Source organism: Petromyzon marinus, unplaced genomic scaffold (genome assembly GCF_048934315.1).
Source record: "Petromyzon marinus isolate PM22_M1 ecotype Great Lakes invasive population unplaced genomic scaffold, UKy_Petmar_22M1.pri1.0 PM_Scaffold_17, whole genome shotgun sequence".
NCBI lineage: Eukaryota > Metazoa > Chordata > Hyperoartia > Petromyzontiformes > Petromyzontidae > Petromyzon > Petromyzon marinus.
Window position 1 is genome coordinate 1,286,981 of NW_027423135.1, and position 24,244 is coordinate 1,311,224.

The 24,244-nt window shown below is 51.4% G+C and overlaps 1 protein-coding gene across 1 annotated transcript in view; it reads right to left on the reverse strand.

Annotated features, from left to right (window-relative positions):
- Window positions 1–22,104, reverse strand: part of LOC142922778 (uncharacterized) — a 30,844-nt gene extending 8,740 nt beyond the window's left edge. The window contains exon 1 of the mRNA XM_076063664.1: window positions 19,863–22,104. Coding sequence (XP_075919779.1) covers window positions 19,863–21,400 — 1,538 coding nt within the window. The 5' untranslated portion in view covers window positions 21,401–22,104. The remainder of the gene's footprint in view (window positions 1–19,862) is intronic.
- Between the last annotated feature and the right edge of the window lie 2,140 nt (window positions 22,105–24,244).

Below are 24,244 nucleotides of genomic sequence, written 5' to 3' on the forward strand. Positions count from 1 at the left end.
GACTCAGCACTGCACCATAGACTCAGCACTGCACCATAGACTCAGCACTGCACCAGAGACTCAACACTGCACAATAGACTCAACACTGCACCATAGACTCAACACTGCCCCCATAGACTCAGCACTCCACCATAGACTCAACACTGCACCGTAGACTCAACACTGCCCCGTAGACTCAACACTGCACCATAGACTTAACACTGCCCACATAGACTCAGCATTGCACCATAGACTCAACACTGCACCATAGACTCAACACTGCCCCCATAGACTCAGCACTGCACCATAGACTCAACACTGCCCCATATACTCAACACTGCACCATAGACTCAACACTGCACCATAGACTCAACACTGCACCATAGATTCAACACTGTACCATAGACTCAGCACTGCACCATAGACTCAACACTGCACCATAGACTCAACACTGCACCATAGACTCAACACTGCCCCATAGACTCAACACTGCACCATAGACTCAACACTGCCCCATAGACTCAACACTGCACCATAGACTCAACACTGCACCATAGACTCAACACTGCACCATAGACTCACCACTGCACCATAGACTCAACACTGCACCATAGACTAAACACTGTACCATAGACTCAACACTGCACCATAGAGCCAGCACTGCACCATAGACTCAGCACTGCACCATAGACTCAACACTGCCCCATAGACTCAACACTGCACCATAGACTCAGCACTGCACCATAGACTCAACACTGCACCATAGACTCAACACTGCACCATAGACTCAACACTGCACCATAGACTCAGCACTGCACCATAGACTCAACACTGCACCATAGATTCAGCACTGTACCATAGACTCAGCACTGCACCATAGACTCAACACTGCACCATAGACTCAACACTGCACCATAGACTCAACACTGCCGCATAGACTCAACACTGCACCATAGACTCAACACTGCCCCATAGACTCAACACTGCACCATAGACTGAACACTGCACCATAGACTCAACACTGCACCATAGACTCACCACTGCACCACAGACTCAACACTGCACCATAGACTAAACACTGCACCATAGACTCAACACTGCACCATAGACCCAGCACTGCACCATAGACTCAGCACTGCACCATAGACTCAACACTGCCCCATAGACTCAACACTGCACCATAGACTCAGCACTGCACCATAGACTCAACACTGCACCATAGACTCAACACTGCACCATAGACTCAACACTGCACCATAGACTCAGCACTGCACCATAGACTCAGCACTGCACCATAGACTCACCACTGCACCATATACTCAACACTGCCCCATAGACTCAACACTGCACCATAGACTCAACACTGCACCATAGACTAAACACTGCACCATAGACTCAACACTGCACCATAGACCCAGCACTGCACCATAGACTCAGCACTGCACCATAGACTCAATACTGCCCCATAGACTCAACACTGCACCATAGACTCAGCACTGCACCATAGACTCAACACTGGACCATAGACTCAACACTGCACCATAGACTCAGCACTGCACCATAGACTCAGCACTGCACCATAGACTCACCACTGCACCATATACTCAACACTGCCCCATAGACTCAACACTGCACCATAGACTCAACACTGCACCATAGACTCAACACTGCACCATAGACTCAATACTGCACCATAGATGCAACACCGCACCAAAGACTTAACACTGCCCCATAGATTCAGCACTGCACCATAGACTGAACACTGCACCATAGACTCAACACTGCCCCATAGACTCAACAGTGCCCCCATAGACTCAACATTGCCCCATAGACTCAGAACTGCACCATAGACTCAGCATTGCACCTTAGACTCAACACTGCACCAGAGTCAACACCGCCAACAATCAACACTGCCCATAGACTCAACACTGCACCATAGACTCAACACTGCCCCATAGACTCAACACTGCCCCATAGACTCAACACTGCCCATAGACTCAGCACTGCACCATAGACCCAGCACTGCACCATAGACCCAGCACTGCACCATAGACTCAACACTGCACCATAGACTCAACACAGCCCCCATAGATTCAACACTGCCCCATAGACTCAACACTGCCCCATAGACTCAACACTGCACCATAGACTCAACACTGCCCCATAGATTCAACAATGCCCCATAGACCCAGCACTGCACCATAGACTCAACACTGCACCATAGACTCAACACTGCAGTACAGACTCAACACTGCACCATAGCTGAACACTGCCCCATAGACTCAACACTGCACCATAGACTCAACACTGCAGCATATACTCAACACTGCACCATATACTCAACACTGCACCATAGACTCAACACTGCCCCATAGACTCAACACTGCCCATAGACTCAACACTGCACCATAGACTCAACACTGCACCATAGACTCAACACTGCCCCATAGACTCAAAACTGCCCCCATAGACTCAACACTGCACCATAGACTCAACACTGCACCATAGACTCAACACTGCCCCCATAGACTCAACACTGCACCACAGATTCAACACTGCACCATATACTCAACATTGTACCATAGACTCAGCACTGCACCATAGACTCAGCACTGCACCATAGAATCAACACTGCACCATAGACTCAACACTGCACAATATACTCAACACTGCCCATAGACTCAACACTGCACCATAGACTCAACACTGCACCATAGACTCAATACTGCACCATAGCCTAAACACTGCACCATAGACTCACCACTGCCCCTATAGACTCAACACTGCACCATAGACTCAACACTGCACCATAGACTCAACACTGCACCATAGACTCAGCACTGCACCATAGACTCAGCACTGCACCATAGACTCAGCACTGCACCATAGACTCAACACTGCACCATAGACTAAGCATTGCACCATAGACTCAGCACTGCACCATAGACTCAGCACTGCACCATACACTCAACACTGCACCATAGACTCAACACTGCCCCATAGACTCAGCACTGCACCATAGACTCAGCACTGCACCATAGACCCAACACTGCCCCCATAGACTCAACATTGCCCCATAGACTCAGTACTGCACCATAGACTCAACACTGCACCATAGACTCAGCACTGCACCTTAGACTCAACACTGCACCAGTCAACACCGCCAATACTCAACACTGCACCATAGACTCAACACTGCCCATTGACTCAACACTGCACCATAGACTCAGCCATACACCATAGACTCAGCACTGCCCCATAGACCCAACACTGCCCCCATAGACTCAACACTGCACCATAGACTCAACACTACACCATAGACTCAACACTGCACCATAGACTCAACACTGCACCATAGACTCAGCAGTGCACCATAGACTCAACACTGCCCCATAGACTCAACACTGCACCATAGACTCAACACTGCCCCATAGACTGAACACTGCCCCCATAGACTCAACACTGCATCATAGATTCAACACTGCACCATAGACTCAACACTGCACCATACACCGAACACTGCACCATAGACCCAACACTACCCCATAGACTCAACACTGCCCATAGACTGAACACTGCCCCATAGACTCAACACTGCCCCACAGACTCAAAACTGCACCATAGACTCAACACTCCCCCATAGACTCAACACTGCCCCATAGACTCAAAACTGCACCATAAACTCAACACTGCCCCAAAGACTCAACACTGCACCATAGACTGAGCACTGCACCATAGACTCAACACTGCACCATAGACTCAACACTGCACCATAGACTCAACACTGCACCATAGACTCAACACTGCCCCATAGACTGAACACTGCCCCCATAGACTCAACACTGCATCATAGATTCAACACTGCACCATAGACTCAACACTGCACCATAGACTCAACACTGCACCATAGACTCAAAACTGCCCCATAGACTCAACACTGCACCATAGACTCAACACTGCACCATACACCGAACACTGCACCATAGACCCAACACTACCCCATAGACTCAACACTGCCCATAGACTGAACACTGCCCCATAGACTCAACACTGCCCCATAGACTCAAAACTGCACAATAGACTCAACACTCCCCCATAGACTCAACACTGCCCCATAGACTCAAAACTGCACCATGAACTCAACACTGCCCCAAAGACTCAACACTGCACCATAGACTGAGCACTGCACCATAGACTCAACACTGCACCATAGACTCAACACTGCACCATAGACTCAACACTGCACCATAGACTCAGCACTGCACCATAGACTCAGCACTGCACCATAGACTCAACACTGCACCATAGACTAAGCATTGCACCATAGACTCAGCACTGCACCATAGACTCAGCACTGCACCATATACTCAACACTGCACCATAGACTAAGCATTGCACCATAGACTCAGCACTGCACCATAGACTCAGCACTGCACCATAGACTCAACACTGCACCATAGACTAAGCATTGCACCATAGACTCAGCACTGCACCATAGACTCAGCACTGCACCATAGACTCAACACTGCACCATAGACTCAACACTGCCCCCATAGACTCAGGACTGCCCCATAGAATCAACACTGCCCCCGTAGACTCAGCACTGCACCATAGACTCAGCACTGCACCATAGACTCAACACTGCCAATAGCCTCAACACTGCCCCATAGACTCAGCACTGCACCATAGACCCAACACTGCCCCCGTAGACTCAACATTGCCCCATAGACTCAGCACTGCACCTTAGACTCAACACTGCACCAGAGTCAACACCGCCAACACTCAACACTGCACCATAGACTCAGCACTGCCCATAGACTCAACACTGCACCATAGACTCAACACTGCCCATAGACTCAACACTGCACCATAGACTCAACACTGCCCCATAGACTCAACACTGCCCCATAGACTCAACACTGCCCCATAGACTCAGCACTCCACCATAGACTCAACACTGCCCCAGAGACCCAACACTGCCCCCATAGACTCAGCACTGCACCACAGACTCAACACTGCCCCATAGACTCAACACTGCCCCATAGACTCAGCACTGCACCATAGACTCAACACTGCCCCAGAGACCCAACACTGCCCCCATAGACTCAACACTGCCCCATAGACTCAGCACTGCACCATAGACCCAGCACTGCACCATAGACTCAACACTGCACCATAGACTCAACACTGCCCGAATAGATTCAACACTGCCCCATAGACTCAACACTGCACCATAGACTCAACACTGCACCATAGACTCCACACTACAGTACAGACTCAACACTGCACCATAGCTGAACACTGCCCCATAGACTCAACACTGCACCATAGACTCAACACTGAACCCATAGACTCAACACTGTACCATAGACTCAACACTGCACCATATACTCAACACTGCACCATATACTCAACGCTGCACCATAGACTCAACACTGCCCCATAGACTCAACACTGCCCCCATAGACTCAACACTGCACCATAGACCCAACTCTGCACCATAGACTCAACACTGCCCCCACAGACTCAACACTGCACCACAGACTCAACACTGTACCACAGACTCAGCACTGCACCATAGACTCAGCACTGCACCATAGACTCAACACTGCACCATAGACTCAACACTGCACCATATACTCAACACTGCCCATAGACTCAACACTGCACCATAGACTCAACACTGCACCATAGACTCAACACTGCACCATAGACTCACCACTGCCACTATAGACTCAACACTGCACCATAGACTCAACACTGCACCATAGACTCAACACTGCACCATAGACTCAACACTGCACCATAGACTCAACACTGCACCATAGACTCAGCACTGCACCATAGACTCAACACTGCACCATAGACTCAACACTGCCCCCATAGACTCAGCACTGCCCCATAGAATCAACACTGCCCCCATAGACTCAACACTGCCCATAGACTCAACACTGCCCCATAGACTCAGCACTGCACCATAGACTCAGCACTGCACCATAGACCCAACACTGCCCCCAAAGACTCAACATTGCCCCATAGACTCAGTACTGCACCATAGACTCAACACTACACCATAGACTCAGCACTGCACCTTAGACTCAACACTGCACCAGAGTCAACACCGCCAATACTCAACACTGCACCATAGACTCAACACTGCCCATAGACTCAACACTGCACCATAGACTCAACACTGCCCCATAGACTCAACACTGCCCCATAGTCTCAACACTGCCCCATAGACTCAGCACTCCACCACAGACTCAACAGTGCACCATAGAATCAGCACTGCACCATAGACTCAGCCATGCACCATAGACTCAACACTGCCCCATAGACTCAGCACTGCACCATAGACTCAGCCATGCACCATAGACTCAACACTGCCCCATAGACTCAGCACTGCACCATAGACTCAACACTGCAGCCCATAGACTCAACACTGCCCATAGACTCAGCACTGCAACATTGACTCTACACTGCCCCCATAGACTCAACACTGCACCATAGACTCAACACTGCACCATAGACTCAACACTGCACCATACACTCAGCACTGCACCATAGACTCAACACTGCACCATAGACTCAACACTGCCCCCATAGATTCAACACTGCCCCATAGACTCAACACTGCACAATAGACTCAGCACTAACCCATAGACCCAGGACTGCACCATAGACTCAACACTGCACCATAGACTCATCACTGCCCCCATAGATTCAACACTGCCCCATAGACTCAACACTGCACCATAGACTCAACACTGCACCATAGACTCAACACTGCAGTACAGACTCAACACTGCACCATAGCTGAACACTGCCCCATAGACTCAACACTGCACCATAGACTCAACACTGCCCCCATAGACTCAACACTGCCCCCATAGACTCAACACTGCACCATAGACCCAGCACTGCACCATAGACTCAGCACTGCACCATAGACTCCACACTGCCCCACAGACTCAACACTGCACCATAGACTCAACACTGCACCATAGACCCAGCACTGCACCATTGACTCAACACTGTACCATAGACTCAACACTGCACCCTAGACTCAACACTGCACCATAGACTCAACACTGCCCCATAGACTCACCACTGCACCATATACTCAACACTGCCCCATAGACTCAACACTGCACCATAGACTCAACACTGCACCATAGACTCAACACTGCACCATAGACTCAACACTGCACCATAGACTCAACACTGCACCATAGACTCAACACTGCACAATAGACGCAACACTGCACCATAGACTCAACACTGCATCATAGACTCAACACTGCACAATAGACTCAACACTGCCCATAGACTCAACACTGCACCATAGACTCAACACTGCGCCCATAGACTCAACACTGCCCCATAGACTCAACACTGCACCATAGATTCAACACTGCAGTACATAGACTCAACACTGCCCCATAGACTCAACACTCCCCCATAGACTGAACACTGCCCCATAGACTCAACACTGCCCCATAGACCCAACAGTGCCCCCATAGACTCAACATTGCCCCATAGACTCAGAACTGCACCATAGACTCAACACTGCACCATAGACTCAGCACTGCACCTTAGACTCAACACTGCACCAGAGTCAACACCGCCAACACTCAACACTGCCCATAGACTCAACACTGCACCATAGACTCAACACTGCCCCATAGACTCAACACTGCCCCATAGACTCAACACTGCCCCATAGACTCAGCACTCCACCATAGACTCAGCACTGCAACATAGACCCAGCACTGCACCATAGACTCACCACTGCCCCCATAGACTCAACACTGCCCCATAGACTCAGCACTGCACCATAGACCCAGCACATCACCATAGACTCAGCACTGCACCACAGACTCAACACTGCCCCATAGACTCAGCACTGCACCATAGACTCAACACTGCACCATAGACTCAACACTGCCCCCATAGACTCAGCACTGCACCATAGACTCAACACTGCCCCATAGACTCAACACTGCACCATAGACTCAACACTGCCCCATAGACTCAACACTGCACCATAGACTCAACACTGCACCATAGACTCAACACTACAGTACAGACTCAACACTGCACCATAGCTGAACACTGCCCCATAGACTCAACACTGCACCATAGACTCAACACTGAACCCATAGACTCAACACTGTACCATAGACTCAACACTGCACCATATACTCAACACTGCACCATATACTCAACGCTGCACCATAGACTTAACACTGCCGCCTTGGACTCAACAGTGCCCATAGACTCAACACTGCACCATAGACTCAACACTGCACCATAGACTCAACACTGCACCATAGACTCAACACTGCCCCATAGACTCAACACTGCCCCCATAGACTCAACACTGCACCATAGACCCAACACTGCACCATAGACTCAACACTGCCCCCACAGACTCAACACTGCACCACAGACTCAACACTGTACCACAGACTCAGCACTGCACCATAGACTCAGCACTGCACCATAGACTCAACACTGCCCATAGACTCAACACTGCACCATAGACTCAACACTGCACCATAGACTCAACACTGCACCATAGACTCACCACTGCCACTATAGACTCAACACTGCACCATAGACTCAACACTGCACCATAGACTCAACACTGCACCATAGACTCAACACTGCACCATAGACTCAACACTGCACCATAGACTCAGCACTGCACCATAGACTCAGCACTGCACTATAGACTCAGCACTGCACCATAGACTCAGCACTGCACCATAGACTCAACACTGCACCATAGACTCAACACTGCCCCCATAGACTCAGCACTGCCCCATAGAATCAACACTGCCCCCATAGACTCAACACTGCCCATAGACTCAACACTGCCCCATAGACTCAGCACTGCACCATAGACTCAGCACTGCACCATAGACCCAACACTGCCCCCAAAGACTCAACATTGCCCCATAGACTCAGTACTGCACCATAGACTCAACACTACACCATAGACTCAGCACTGCACCTTAGACTCAACACTGCACCAGAGTCAACACCGTCAATACTCAACACTGCACCATAGACTCAACACTGCCCATAGACTCAACACTGCACCATAGACTCAACACTGCCCCATAGACTCAACACTGCCCCATAGTCTCAACACTGCCCCATAGACTCAGCACTCCACCACAGACTCAACAGTGCACCATGGAATCAGCACTGCACCATAGACTCAGCCATGCACCATAGACTCAACACTGCCCCATAGACTCAGCACTGCACCATAGACTCAGCCATGCACCATAGACTCAACACTGCCCCATAGACTCAGCACTGCACCATAGACTCAACACTGCAGCCCATAGACTCAACACTGCCCATAGACTCAGCACTGCAACATTGACTTTACACTGCCCCCATAGACTCAACACTGCACCATAGACTCAACACTGCACCATAGACTCAACACTGCACCATACACTCAGCACTGCACCATAGACTCAACACTGCACCATAGACTCAACACTGCCCCCATAGATTCAACACTGCCCCATAGACTCAACACTGCACCATAGACTCAGCACTAACCCATAGACCCAGCACTGCACCATAGACTCAACACTGCACCATAGACTCAACACTGCCCCCATAGATTCAACACTGCCCCATAGACTCAACACTGCACCATAGACTCAACACTGCACCATAGACTCAACACTGCAGTACAGACTCAACACTGCACCATAGCTGAACACTTCCCCATAGACTCAACACTGCACCATAGACTCAACAATGCCCCCATAGACTCAACACTGCCCCCATAGACTCAACACTGCACCACAGACTCAACACTGTACCATAGACTCAGCACTGCACCATAGACTCAGCACTGCACATTAGACTCAACACTGCACCATAGACTCAACAATGCACCATATACTCAACACTGCCCATAGACTCAACACTGCACCATAGACTCAACACTGCACCATAGACTCAATACTGCACCATAGACTCAACACTGCACCATAGACTCACCACTGCACCATAGACTCAACACTGCACCATAGACTCAACACTGCACCATAGACTCAACACTGCACCATAGACCCAGCACTGCACCATAGACTCAGCACTGCACCATAGACTCAACACTGCCCCACAGACTCAACACTGCACCATAGACTCAACACTGCACCATAGACCCAGCACTGCACCATTGACTCAACACTGTACCATAGACTCAACACTGCACCCTAGACTCAACACTGCACCACAGACTCAACACTGCCCCATAGACTCACCACTGCACCATATACTCAACACTGCCCCATACACTCAACACTGCACCATAGACTCAACACTGCACCATAGACTCAACACTGCACCATAGACTCAACACTGCACCATAGACGCAACACTGCACCAAAGACTTAACACTGCTACCCATAGACTCAACACTGCACCATAGACTCAACACTGCACAATAGACGCAACACTGCACCATAGACTCAACACTGCATCATAGACTCAACACTGCACCATAGACTCAACACTGCCCATAGACTCAACACTGCACCATAGACTCAACACTGCGCCCATAGACTCAACACTGCCCCATAGACTCAACACTGCACCATAGATTCAACACTGCAGTACATAGACTCAACACTGCCCCATAGACTCAACACTCCCCCATAGACTGAACACTGCCCCATAGACTCAACACTGCCCCATAGACCCAACAGTGCCCCCATAGACTCAACATTGCCCCATAGACTCAGAACTGCACCATAGACTCAACACTGCACCATAGACTCAGCACTGCACCTTAGACTCAACACTGCACCAGAGTCAACACCGCCAACACTCAACACTGCCCATAGACTCAACACTGCACCATAGACTCAACACTGCCCCATAGACTCAACACTGCCCCATAGACTCAACACTGCCCCATAGACTTAGCACTCCACCATAGACTCAGCACTGCAACATAGACCCAGCACTGCACCATAGACTCATCACTGCCCCCATAGACTCAACACTGCCCCATAGACTCAGCACTGCACCATAGACCCAGCACTGCACCATAGACCCAGCACTGCACCATAGACTCAACACTGCACCATAGACTCAACACTGCCCCCATAGATTCAACACTGCCCCATAGACTCAACACTGCCCCATAGACTCAACACTGCACCATAGACTCAACACTGCCCCATAGATTCAACAATGCCCCATAGACCCAGCACTGCACCATAAACTCAACACTGCACCATAGACTCAACACTGCAGTACAGACTCAACACTGCACCATAGCTGAACACTGCCCCATAGACTCAACACTGCTCCATAGACTCAACACTGCCCCATAGACTCAGCACTCCACCATAGACTCAGCACTGCAACATAGACCCAGCACTGCACCATAGACTCACCACTGCCCCCATAGACTCAACACTGCCCCATAGACTCAGCACTGCACCATAGACCCAGCACTGCACCATAGACCCAGCACTGCACCATAGACTCAACACTGCACCATAGACTCAACACTGCCCCCATAGATTCAACACTGCCCCATAGACTCAACACTGCCCCATAGACTCAACACTGCACCATAGACTCAACACTGCCCCATAGATTCAACAATGCCCCATAGACCCAGCACTGCACCATATACTCAACACTGCACCATATACTCAACACTGCACCATAGACTCAACACTGCCCCATAGACTCAACACTGCCCATAGACTCAACACTGCACCATAGACTCAACACTGCACCATAGACTCAACACTGCACCATAGACTCAACAGTGCCCCCATAGACTCAACACTACACCACAGACTCAACACTGTACCATAGACTCAGCACTGCACCATAGACTCAGCACTGCACCATAGACTCAACACTGCACCATAGACTCAACACTGCACCATATACTCAACACTGCCCATAGACTCAACACTGCACCATAGACTCAACACTGCACCATAGACTCAATACTGCACCATAGCCTCAACACTGCACCATAGACTCACCACTGCCCCTATAGACTCAACACTGCACCATAGACTCAACACTGCACCATAGACTCAACACTGCACCATAGACTCAGAACTGCACAATAGACTCAGCACTGCACCATAGACTCAGCACTGCACCATAGACTCAGCACTGCACCATAGACTCAACACTGCACCATAGACTAAGCATTGCACCATAGACTCAGCACTGCACCATAGACTCAGCACTGCACCATAGACTCAACACTGCACCATAGACTCAACACTGCCCCATAGACTCAGCACTGCACCATAGACTCAGCAATGCACCATAGACCCAACACTGCCCCCATAGACTCAACATTGCCCCATAGACTCAGTACTGCACCATAGACTCAACACTGCACCATAGACTCAGCACTGCACCTTAGACTCAACACTGCACCGGTCAACACCACCAATACTCAACACTGCACCATAGACTCAACACTGCCCATTGACTCAACACTGCACCATAGACTCAACACTGCCCCATAGACTCAACACTGCACCATAGACTAAGCATTGCACCATAGACTCAGCACTGCACCATAGACTCAGCACTGCACCATAGACTCAACACTGCACCATAGACTCAACACTGCCCCATAGACTCAGCACTGCACCATAGACTCAGCAATGCACCATAGACCCAACACTGCCCCCATAGACTCAACATTGCCCCATAGACTCAGTACTGCACCATAGACTCAACACTGCACCATAGACTCAGCACTGCACCTTAGACTCAACACTGCACCGGTCAACACCACCAATACTCAACACTGCACCATAGACTCAACACTGCCCATTGACTCAACACTCCACCATAGACTCAACAGTGCACCATAGAATCAGCACTGCACCATAGACTCAGCCATGCACCATAGGCTCAACACTGCCCCATAGACTCAGCACTGCACCATAGACTCAGCACTGCCCCATAGACCCAACACTGCCCCCATAGACTCAACACTGCCCCATAGACTCAGCACTGCACCATAGACTCAACACTGCACCATAGACTCAACACTGCACCATAGACTCAACACAGCACCATAGACTCAACACTGCACCATAGACTCAGCAGTGCACCATAGACTCAACACTGCCCCATAGACTCAACACTGCACCATAGACTCAACACTGCACCATAGACCCAGCACTGCACCATTGACTCAACACTGTACCATAGACTCAACACTGCACCATAGACTCAACACTGCACCATAGACTCAACACTGCCCCATAGACTCACCACTGCACCATATACTCAACACTGCCCCATAGACTCAACACTGCACCATAGACTCAACACTGCACCATAGACGCAACACTGCACCAAAGACTTAACACTGCTACCCATAGACTCAACACTGCACCATAGACTCAACACTGCACAAAAGACGCAACACTGCACCATAGACTCAACACTGCATCATAGACTCAACACTGCACCATAGACTCAACACTGCCCATAGACTCAACACTGCACCAAAGACTCAACACTGCGCCTATAGACTCAACACAGCCCCATAGACTCAACACTGCACCATAGATTCAACACTGCAGTACATAGACTCAACACTGCCCCATAGACTCAACACTCCCTCATAGACTGAACACTGCCCCATAGATTCAGCACTGCACCATAGACTGAACACTGCCCCATAGACTCAACACTGCCCCATAGACCCAACAGTGCCCCCATAGACTCAACACTGCCCCATAGACTCAACACTGCACCATAGACTCAGCACTGCACCTTAGACTCAACACTGCACCAGAGTCAACACCGCCAACACTCAACACTGCCCATAGACTCAACACTGCACCATAGACTCAACACTGCCCCCATAGACTCAACACTGCACCATAGACTCAACACTGCCCCCATAGACTCAACACTGCCCCATAGACTCAGCACTGCACCATAGACCCAGCACTGCACCATAGACCCAGCACTGCACCATAGACTCAACACTGCACCATAGACTCAACACTGCCCCCATAGATTCAACACTGCCCCATAGACTCAACACTGCCCCATAGACTCAACACTGCACCATAGACTCAACATTGCCCCATAGATTCAACACTGCCCCATAGACCCAGCACTGCACCATAGACTCAACACTGCACCATAGACTCAACACTGCACCATAGACTCAACACTGCACCATATACTCAACACTGCACCATATACTCAACACTGCACCATATACTCAACACTGCACCATAGACTCAACACTGCATCATAGACTCAACACTGCACCATAGACTCAACACTGCCCATAGACTCAACACTGCACCAAAGACTCAACACTGCGCCCATAGACTCAACACTGCCCCATAGACTCAACACTGCACCATAGATTCAACACTGCAGTACATAGACTCAACACTGCCCCATAGACTCAACACTCCCCCATAGACTGAACACTGCCCCATAGACTCAACACTGCCCCATAGACCCAACAGTGCCCCCATAGACTCAACATTGCCCCATAGACCCAGAACTGCACCATAGACTCAACACTGCACCATAGACTCAGCACTGCACCTTAGACTCAACACTGCACCAGAGTCAACACCGCCAACACTCAACACTGCCCATAGACTCAACACTGCACCATAGACTCAACACTGCACATAGACTCAACACTGCCCCATAGACTCAACACTGCCCCATAGACTCAGCACTCCACCATAGACTCAGCACTGCAACATAGACCCAGCACTGCACCATAGACTCATCACTGCCCCCATAGACTCAACACTGCCCCATAGACTCAGCACTGCACCATAGACCCAGCACTGCACCATAGACCCAGCACTGCACCATAGACTCAACACTGCACCATAGACTCAACACTGCCCCCATAGATTCAACACTGCCCCATAGACTCAACACTGCCCCATAGACTCAACACTGCACCATAGACTCAACACTGCCCCATAGATTCAACAATGCCCCATAGACCCAGCACTGCACCATAGACTCAACACTGCACCATAGACTCAACACTGCAGTACAGACTCAACACTGCACCAAAGCTGAACACTGCCCCATAGACTCAACACTGCTCCATAGACTCAACACTGCCCCATAGACTCAGCACTCCACCATAGACTCAGCACTGCAACATAGACCCAGCACTGCACCATAGACTCACCACTGCCCCCATAGACTCAACACTGCCCCATAGACTCAGCACTGCACCATAGACCCAGCACTGCACCATAGACCCAGCACTGCACCATAGACTCAACACTGCACCATAGACTCAACACTGCCCCCATAGATTCAACACTGCCCCATAGACTCAACACTGCCCCATAGACTCAACACTGCACCATAGACTCAACACTGCCCCATAGATTCAACAATGCCCCATAGACCCAGCACTGCACCATATACTCAACACTGCACCATATACTCAACACTGCACCATAGACTCAACACTGCCCCATAGACTCAACACTGCCCATAGACTCAACACTGCACCATAGACTCAACACTGCACCATAGAATCAACACTGCACCATAGACTCAACACTGCCCCCATAGACTCAACACTACACCACAGACTCAACACTGTACCATAGACTCAGCACTGCACCATAGACTCAGCACTGCACCATATACTCAACACTGCCCATAGACTCAACACTGCACCATAGACTCAACACTGCACCATAGACTCAATACTGCACCATAGACTCAACACTGCACCATATACTCAACACTGCCCATAGACTCAACACTGCACCATAGACTCAACACTGCACCATAGACTCAATACTGCACCATAGCCTCAACACTGCACCATAGACTCACCACTGCCCCTATAGACTCAACACTGCACCATAGACTCAACACTGCACCATAGACTCAACACTGCACCATAGACTCAGAACTGCACCATAGACTCAGCACTGCACCATAGACTCAGCACTGCACCATAGACTCAGCACTGCACCATAGACTCAACACTGCACCATAGACTAAGCATTGCACCATAGACTCAGCACTGCACCATAGACTCAGCACTGCACCATAGACTCAACACTGCACCATAGACTCAACACTGCCCCATAGACTCAGCACTGCACCATAGACTCAGCACTGCACCATAGACCCAACACTGCCCCCATAGACTCAACATTGCCCCATAGACTCAGTACTGCACCATAGACTCAACACTGCACCATAGACTCAGCACTGCACCTTAGACTCAACACTGCACCAGTCAACACCACCAATACTCAACACTGCACCATAGACTCAACACTGCCCATTGACTCAACACTGCACCATAGACTCAACACTGCCCCATAGACTCAACACTGCCCCATAGACTCAACACTGCCCCATGGACTCAGCACTCCACCATAGACTCAACAGTGCACCATAGAATCAGCACTGCACCATAGACTCAGCCATGCACCATAGGCTCAACACTGCCCCATAGACTCAGCACTGCACCATAGACTCAGCACTGCCCCATAGACCCAACACTGCCCCCATAGACTCAACACTGCCCCATAGACTCAGCACTGCACCATAGACTCAACACTGCACCATAGACTCAACACTGCACCATAGACTCAACACTGCACCATAGACTCAACACTGCACCATAGATTCAGCAGTGCACCATAGACTCAACACTGCCCCATAGACTCAACACTGCACCATAGACTCAACACTGCACCATAGACCCAGCACTGCACCATTGACTCAACACTGTACCATAGACTCAACACTGCACCATAGACTCAACAATGCACCATAGACTCAACACTGCCCCATAGACTCACCACTGCACCATATACTCAACACTGCCCCATAGACTCAACACTGCACCATAGACTCAACACTGCACCATAGACTCAACACTGCACCATAGACTCAACACTGCACCATAGACGCAACACTGCACCAAAGACTTAACACTGCTACCCATAGACTCAACACTGCACCATAGACTCAACACTGCACAAAAGACGCAACACTGCACCATAGACTCAACACTGCATCATAGACTCAACACTGCACCATAGACTCAACACTGCCCATAGACTCAACACTGCACCAAAGACTCAACACTGCGCCCATAGACTCAACACTGCCCCATAGACTCAACACTGCACCATAGATTCAACACTGCAGTACATAGACTCAACACTGCCCCATAGACTCAACACTCCCTCATAGACTGAACACTGCCCCATAGATTCAGCACTGCACCATAGACTGAACACTGCCCCATAGACTCAACACTGCCCCATAGACCCAACAGTGCCCCCATAGACTCAACACTGCCCCATAGACTCAACACTGCACCATAGACTCAGCACTGCACCTTAGACTCAACACTGCACCAGAGTCAACACCGCCAACACTCAACACTGCCCATAGACTCAACACTGCACCATAGACTCAACACTGCCCCCATAGACTCAACACTGCACCATAGACTCAACACTGCCCCCATAGACTCAACACTGCCCCATAGACTCAGCACTGCACCATAGACCCAGCACTGCACCATAGACCCAGCACTGCACCATAGACTCAACACTGCACCATAGACTCAACACTGCCCCCATAGATTCAACACTGCCCCATAGACTCAACACTGCCCCATAGACTCAACACTGCACCATAGACTCAACATTGCCCCATAGATTCAACACTGCCCCATAGACCCAGCACTGCACCATAGACTCAACACTGCACCATAGACTCAACACTGCACCATAGACTCAACACTGCACCATATACTCAACACTGCACCATATACTCAACACTGCACCATATACTCAACACTGCACCATAGACTCAACACTGCCCCATAGACTCAACACTGCCCATAGACTCAACACTGCACCATAGACTCAACACTGCACCATAGACTCAACACTGCCCCATAGACTCAACACTGCCCCCATAGACTCAACACTGCACCATATACTCAACACTGCCCATAGACTCAACACTGCACCATAGACTCAACACTGCACCATAGACTCAACACTGCACCATAGACTCAATACCGCACCATAGCCTCATCACTGCACCATAGACTCACCACTGCCCCTATAGACTCAACACTGCACCATAGACTCAACACTGCACCATAGACTCAACACTGCACCATAGACTCAGCACTGCACCATAGACTCAGCACTGCACCATAGACTCAGCACTGCACCATAGACTCAGCACTGCACCATAGACTCAACACTGCACCATAGACTAAGCATTGCACCATAGACTCAGCACTGCACCATAGACTCAGCACTGCACCATAGACTCAGCACTGCACCATAGACTCAACACTGCCCCATAGACTCAGCACTGCACCATAGACTCAGCACTGCACCATAGACCCAACACTGCCCCCATAGACTCAACATTGCCCCATAGACTCAGTACTGCCCCATAGACTCAACACTGCACCATAGACTCAGCACTGCACCTTAGACTCAACACTGCACCAGAGTCAACACCCCCAATACTCAACACTGCACCATAGACTCAACACTGCCCATTGACTCAAAACTGCACCATAGACTCAACACTGCCCCATAGACTCAACACTGCCCCATAGACTCAACACTGCCCCATAGACTCATCACTCCACGATAGACTCAACAGTGCACCAAAGAATCAGCACTGCACCATAGACTCAGCCATGCACCATAGACTCAGCACTGCCCCATAGACCCAACACTGCCCCCATAGACTCAACACTGCCCCATAGACTCAACACTGCACCATAGACTCAACACTGCACCATAGACTCAGCACTGCACCATAGACTCAACACTGCCCCAGAGACCCAAAACTGCCCCCATAGACTCAACACTGCCCCATAGACTCAGCACTGCACCATAGACCCAGCACTGCACCATAGACTCAACACTGCACCATAGACTCAACACTGCCCCCATAGATTCAACACTGCCCCATAGAGTCAACACTGCACCATAGACTCAACACTGCACCATAGACTCAACACTGCAGTACAGACTCAACACTGCACCATAGCTGAACACTGCCCCATAGACTCAACACTGCACCATAGACTCAACACTGAACCTATAGACTCAACACTGTACCATAGACTCAATACTGCACCATAGACTCAACACTGCCCCATAGACTCAACACTGCCCATAGACTCAACACTGCACCATAGACTCAACACTGCACCATAGACTCAACACTGCCCCATAGACTCAACACTGTACCATAGACTCAATACTGCACCATAGACTCAACACTGCCCCCATAGACTCAACACTGCACCATAGACTCAACACTGCCCCCATAGACTCAACACTGCACCACAGACTCAACACTGCACCATAGACTCAACACTGCACCATAGACTCAACACTGCACCATAGCCATAGACTCAACACTGCACCATAGATTCAACATTGCCCCATAGACTCAACAATACCCATAGACTCAACACTGCCCCATAGACTCAACAATACCCATAGACTCAACACTGCCCCATAGACTCAACACTGCACCATAGCCATAGACTCAATACTGCACCATAGACTCAACACTGCCACATAGACACAACAATACCCATAAACTCAACACTGCCCCATAGACTCAACACTGCACCATAGACTCAACACTGACCCATAGACTCAACACTGCACCATAGACTCAACACTGCCCCATTGACTCAACACTGCACCATAGACTCAACACTGCGCCATAGACTCAACACTGCCCCATTGACTCAACACTGCCCCCATAGACTCAGCACTGCCCCGGACGGCCGTGGCCTCGCTCACCGGGGCGGCCCCCCGGCGCCCTCAAACAGCGCGGGCACGCAGGCCCGCAGCTCGGTCCAGTCGGCGTGCAGCCCGCAGCGCCAGCCCGTCGAGAAGCGAGAGAACAGCCACGTGTCCGACGTCCCGCGCCCACCGCCGGCGACGGGAGGCCCTGGTGACGGCGGCGGCGGCGGTCCGCCACGGCCACCGCCGTCGTCCGTCCTCCTCCTCTTCCTCCTCCTCCACCTCGTCGTCGTAGTCCGCACCTCGTCTCCTGTCCTGGCGGCTGCCGTGTCCCCGGACGGAGCCGCCGCCGCAGAGTTCACGGTGGCTCCCGCGGCCGCCGGGACGTTGCGACTCCGACCACCAGCACCAACACCACCACCAACACCAACACCACCACCAACACCACCAACACTACCACCAACAACACCACCACCAACACCACCACCAACACCAGCACCAACACCACCACCACCACCAACACCACCAACACCACCACCAACACCACCAACACCACCACCAACACCACCACCAACAACACCACCACCAACACCATCACCAACAACACCACCACCACCGACACCAGCACCAACAACAACAACACCACCACCAACACCACCACCAACACCACGTCCATCACCACCTCCTTCACCACCACCACCACCACCGACATCACCGCCGGAGTTCCCAGCTCCAGCGGCCTCCTTGCCGGCGCGCGCCCGCACGGGGCTCGGGCCCGGCCCGGCACGGCCCAGCCCCTGCCCCAGACTCAGCCCCAGGCCCAGCCCCTGCCCTCGCCCGCGCACCGCCCGCGCGGGCCGCCGGCTGGGCCTGGCGCAGACGCAGCGCTTGTGCGCCCGCGCGCAGCGGCAGGGCACGGGCAGCCTCGCGTCCCTGACGAGGTGTCGGCCGAAGGTGGTGCCGCCCGTCTTCTGGATGTGCAGGAACACCACCACGTCGCGCCCGCTCAGGTCCAGGCGCACGCGAGGCTCCAGCAGGCGCGCCGGGAAGGCCCTGTGTCGGGCCCGTGACTGGGACCAGCTGCTGCTGCTGTTGCTGCTGGTTGTTGTTGTTGTTGTTGAAGGTGGTGGTGGTGGTTGTTGTGCAGGTGGTGGGGGCGGGTGAGGTTCTGGTGGAGATGGAGTGAGCGATGGTTGTTGCCGTGCGTTGTTGTTGTTGTTCTCCTGATGATCGCTCCTCCTCCTCCGCTGCTGCTGCTGCTGCATCTTGTTGGCAGGATGCAGCTGATGGTTGTATTGAAACTCATCAACATCATCATCATCATGCTGATGATGATGATTATTGACCTGCCGCTGATGGTTGTTGTTGTTGTCCTGCAGCTGTTGTTGTTGACTGCGGTGGTGTTGTTGGTGGTGGTGTTGTTGGTGGTGTTGTTGTTGTTGGTGGTGGTCTCTCTCCACCAGCACGGTCAGCCCGTGCCTGCCGCTACCCGAGCAGCTCCACGCGGGGCACTGTGCCTGCAGGAGCAGCAGCAGGCCCGAGAGCAGCGAGGCGGCTCCCAGCAGCGCCACCCTGCCCACGGCTCGGCCAGACATCTCGCGAAACGTCGGACTTCGCGCGCGGCCTTTAGCCCCGCAGCTGCATGAGCCCGCAGCTCCGCCAAGGTGGTCGGTGGGTGGATTTGTCTGCTGAAATAAATTATTATTATTATTATTTGTAATCGATCGATAACGAAAGCTCGCCCAGTGATCGATGTGAAGGTGTAATCGCGACAGGCGGACCGTTAATTATTTAATTTGCCGTGGGGGTGTTGAGGTGGTGGTGGTGATGGTGGTGTGCGTGAAAGTAGTGCTCGCGAACGCGCGGACGGACACGAGGTGGGGTGCGCGTGTGGGGGGGTGGGCGGTGGTTTGGTTCCGCAGGGGAGCCCAGCCGGCGGATGGATACGCGGCGGGGGAGGGGGGGAACATTCCTCGCGGTGCCGAAACTACTTTCTTTGTATACGTTGATGATATTATAATTTTTTAAAAAAATATTTCGTTAAAAGATTGAGAATCGTTTTGTCGTGGTGTTTGTTTGTTTTTGTTGTTACGCTTTACGCGAACTATGAGGGGGTTTTTTAAAAAATATTTTAAATCGCCGGCAGACGTCTTCGATGAACACGACAGCAGGAAGTTATTCTCTTTGTGTTGGTGGTGGAGCGGCGGTCGGCGTCAAATCGCCGCGGTCCCCGACAAGGTCACCAGCGGGGTGAACGGGGGGGGGAAACATATATTTGTGCCGGATTATAAGACGCACCCGGTAAAGTTACATATACACAATACCGGATTATAAGACGCACCCGGTAAAGATGCAAACAATACCGGATTATAAGACGCACCCGGTAAAGTTACGTACACAAACAATACCGGATTATAAGACGCGCCCGGTAAAGTTACATACACAAAATACCGGATTATAAGACGCACCCGGTAAAGTAGCACACACACAATACCGGATTATAAGACGCGCCCGGTAAAGTTGCACACAATACCGGATTATAAGACGCACCCGGTAAAGTTGCACACACAATACCGGATTATAAGACGCGCCCGGTAAAGATGCAAACAATACCGGATTATATAGGACGCACCCGGTAAAGTTGTACACATACAATACCGAATTATAAGACGCACTCGGTAAAGTTGTACACACACAATACCGGATTATAAGACGCACCCGGTAAAGTTGTACGCATACAATACCGGATTATAAGACGCACCGGGTAAAGTTGTACACATACAATACCGGATTATAAGACGCACCCGGTAAAGTTGCACACCCACCATACCGGATTATAAGACGCACCCGCAACGTTGGCTTGACTATACGGCCGAGGTGGTGGTGAGGGGCCGGGGTAAAGTTGCGTCTTTAAATCCGGAGGATGCCGTGAATGCGTTGTGCTGGTGGGAGGGTAAGAGAGAGAAAACATTTATGGTAAAATCACCGCAGTCCCTTGACAGCCGCCAGGGAAGGGTGGGGGGGTTGGGGGGGAGTTGTGATCAGTTGACGTCATCGGGAGCTGGGGCGGGGTGTGATGCGTGACGTCATAAGGGGCGTGATCGGTGACGTCATACTGGAAAGCGGATTCCGTGACGTCATTTGCGTGAATATCACCAGCAGAGGCTTGTGGTGGATCCGCTGCTGGATGAAGATCAATGTAATGGTGGTGGTGATGGTGGTGGCGATGAATTGGTAATTGCTGCTCATTCAGAGGAGGAGTTGGAGACGCTGCTGCTGAGACTGGAGCGTGCCACTAAGAGGTGGGGCCTTACCATCAGCCCCACCAAAACTAAGCACCTGCCTGGGTATTTTGTACCATCGGACACTCCACCCCCACAACTCCCCATCGATGATGGGGCAGTTGTGGAGAGAGTGGAGAGTTTCCCATACCTGGGCAGTGTGCTTATGACCGGCTCCAGTTTAACAGCAGAGGTCTCACTCCGAATCAGTCGAGCGGCAATATCTTTTCATCGGTTGCGTAACGCTGTGTGGAAGCTACCTGGTCTGTCGCTCCGCACTAAGCTTCAGGTCTTCTCGGCCACGGTCATGCCCTCCTTTCTCTACGCTTGCGAAACGTGGACCCCCCTAATGGAACATCTTCGCCGGTTAGAAACATTTAGGCTGGCCTGCCTACGATCCATCCTGGGTTTAACCAGACTGGATTGTGTGAGGAGCTCACAAATCCTTGAAAGATCTGGGCAAGGTCCCGTCGGTGAGCTCCTCCGGCAGGCAAGGCTGCGATGGCTGGGCCATGTAGCCCGCATGCCCAGCCACCGCATGCCGAAACAGCTTTTGTTCGGCCGGATTGAGGGGGCAAGTGGGCGCGGCACGGGCTAGAGAAGAGATGGAGTGATGTGGTAGAGGAGGACGTGGAGCTGAGTGGACTTGCCGATGACTGGTACCAGCGGTGTCAAGATCGGCCTCTGTGGAGGAGGCTCGTGAAGGATGCTACTGGGCAGTTGGAGGCAGTCGCCCTCCAACAACAACGGAGGGCGGAGGAGTGACGCTCACAACAACGAGTGGAGCGCCGGGTGGCTAAAGCACAGCAAGTTGGCACAGTAGAGGGCACAGGTGGTGCATCAGCCAGCCATCTCAGTCATCTTAGTCGACCCGTGGCACCTGGGTCTGCCCCGTGACCTCTTGCCAGTGGGCGTTCGCCACTTCACGTGGCCTCAAGGTGCACATGGCCTGGCACAAGCGTCGTGGTGACGTCACCGCCACTTAGTGGCGAATGGCGGTTGTTGTTGTTGGTGGTAATGATGGTGGTGATGATGATGGTGGTGGTGATGATGGTGGTGATGATAGTGATGATGGTGGTCATGATGATGATCGTGGTGGTGATGGTGGTGATGGTGGTGGTGGTGATGATGATCGTGGTGGTGGTGGTGGTGATGTTG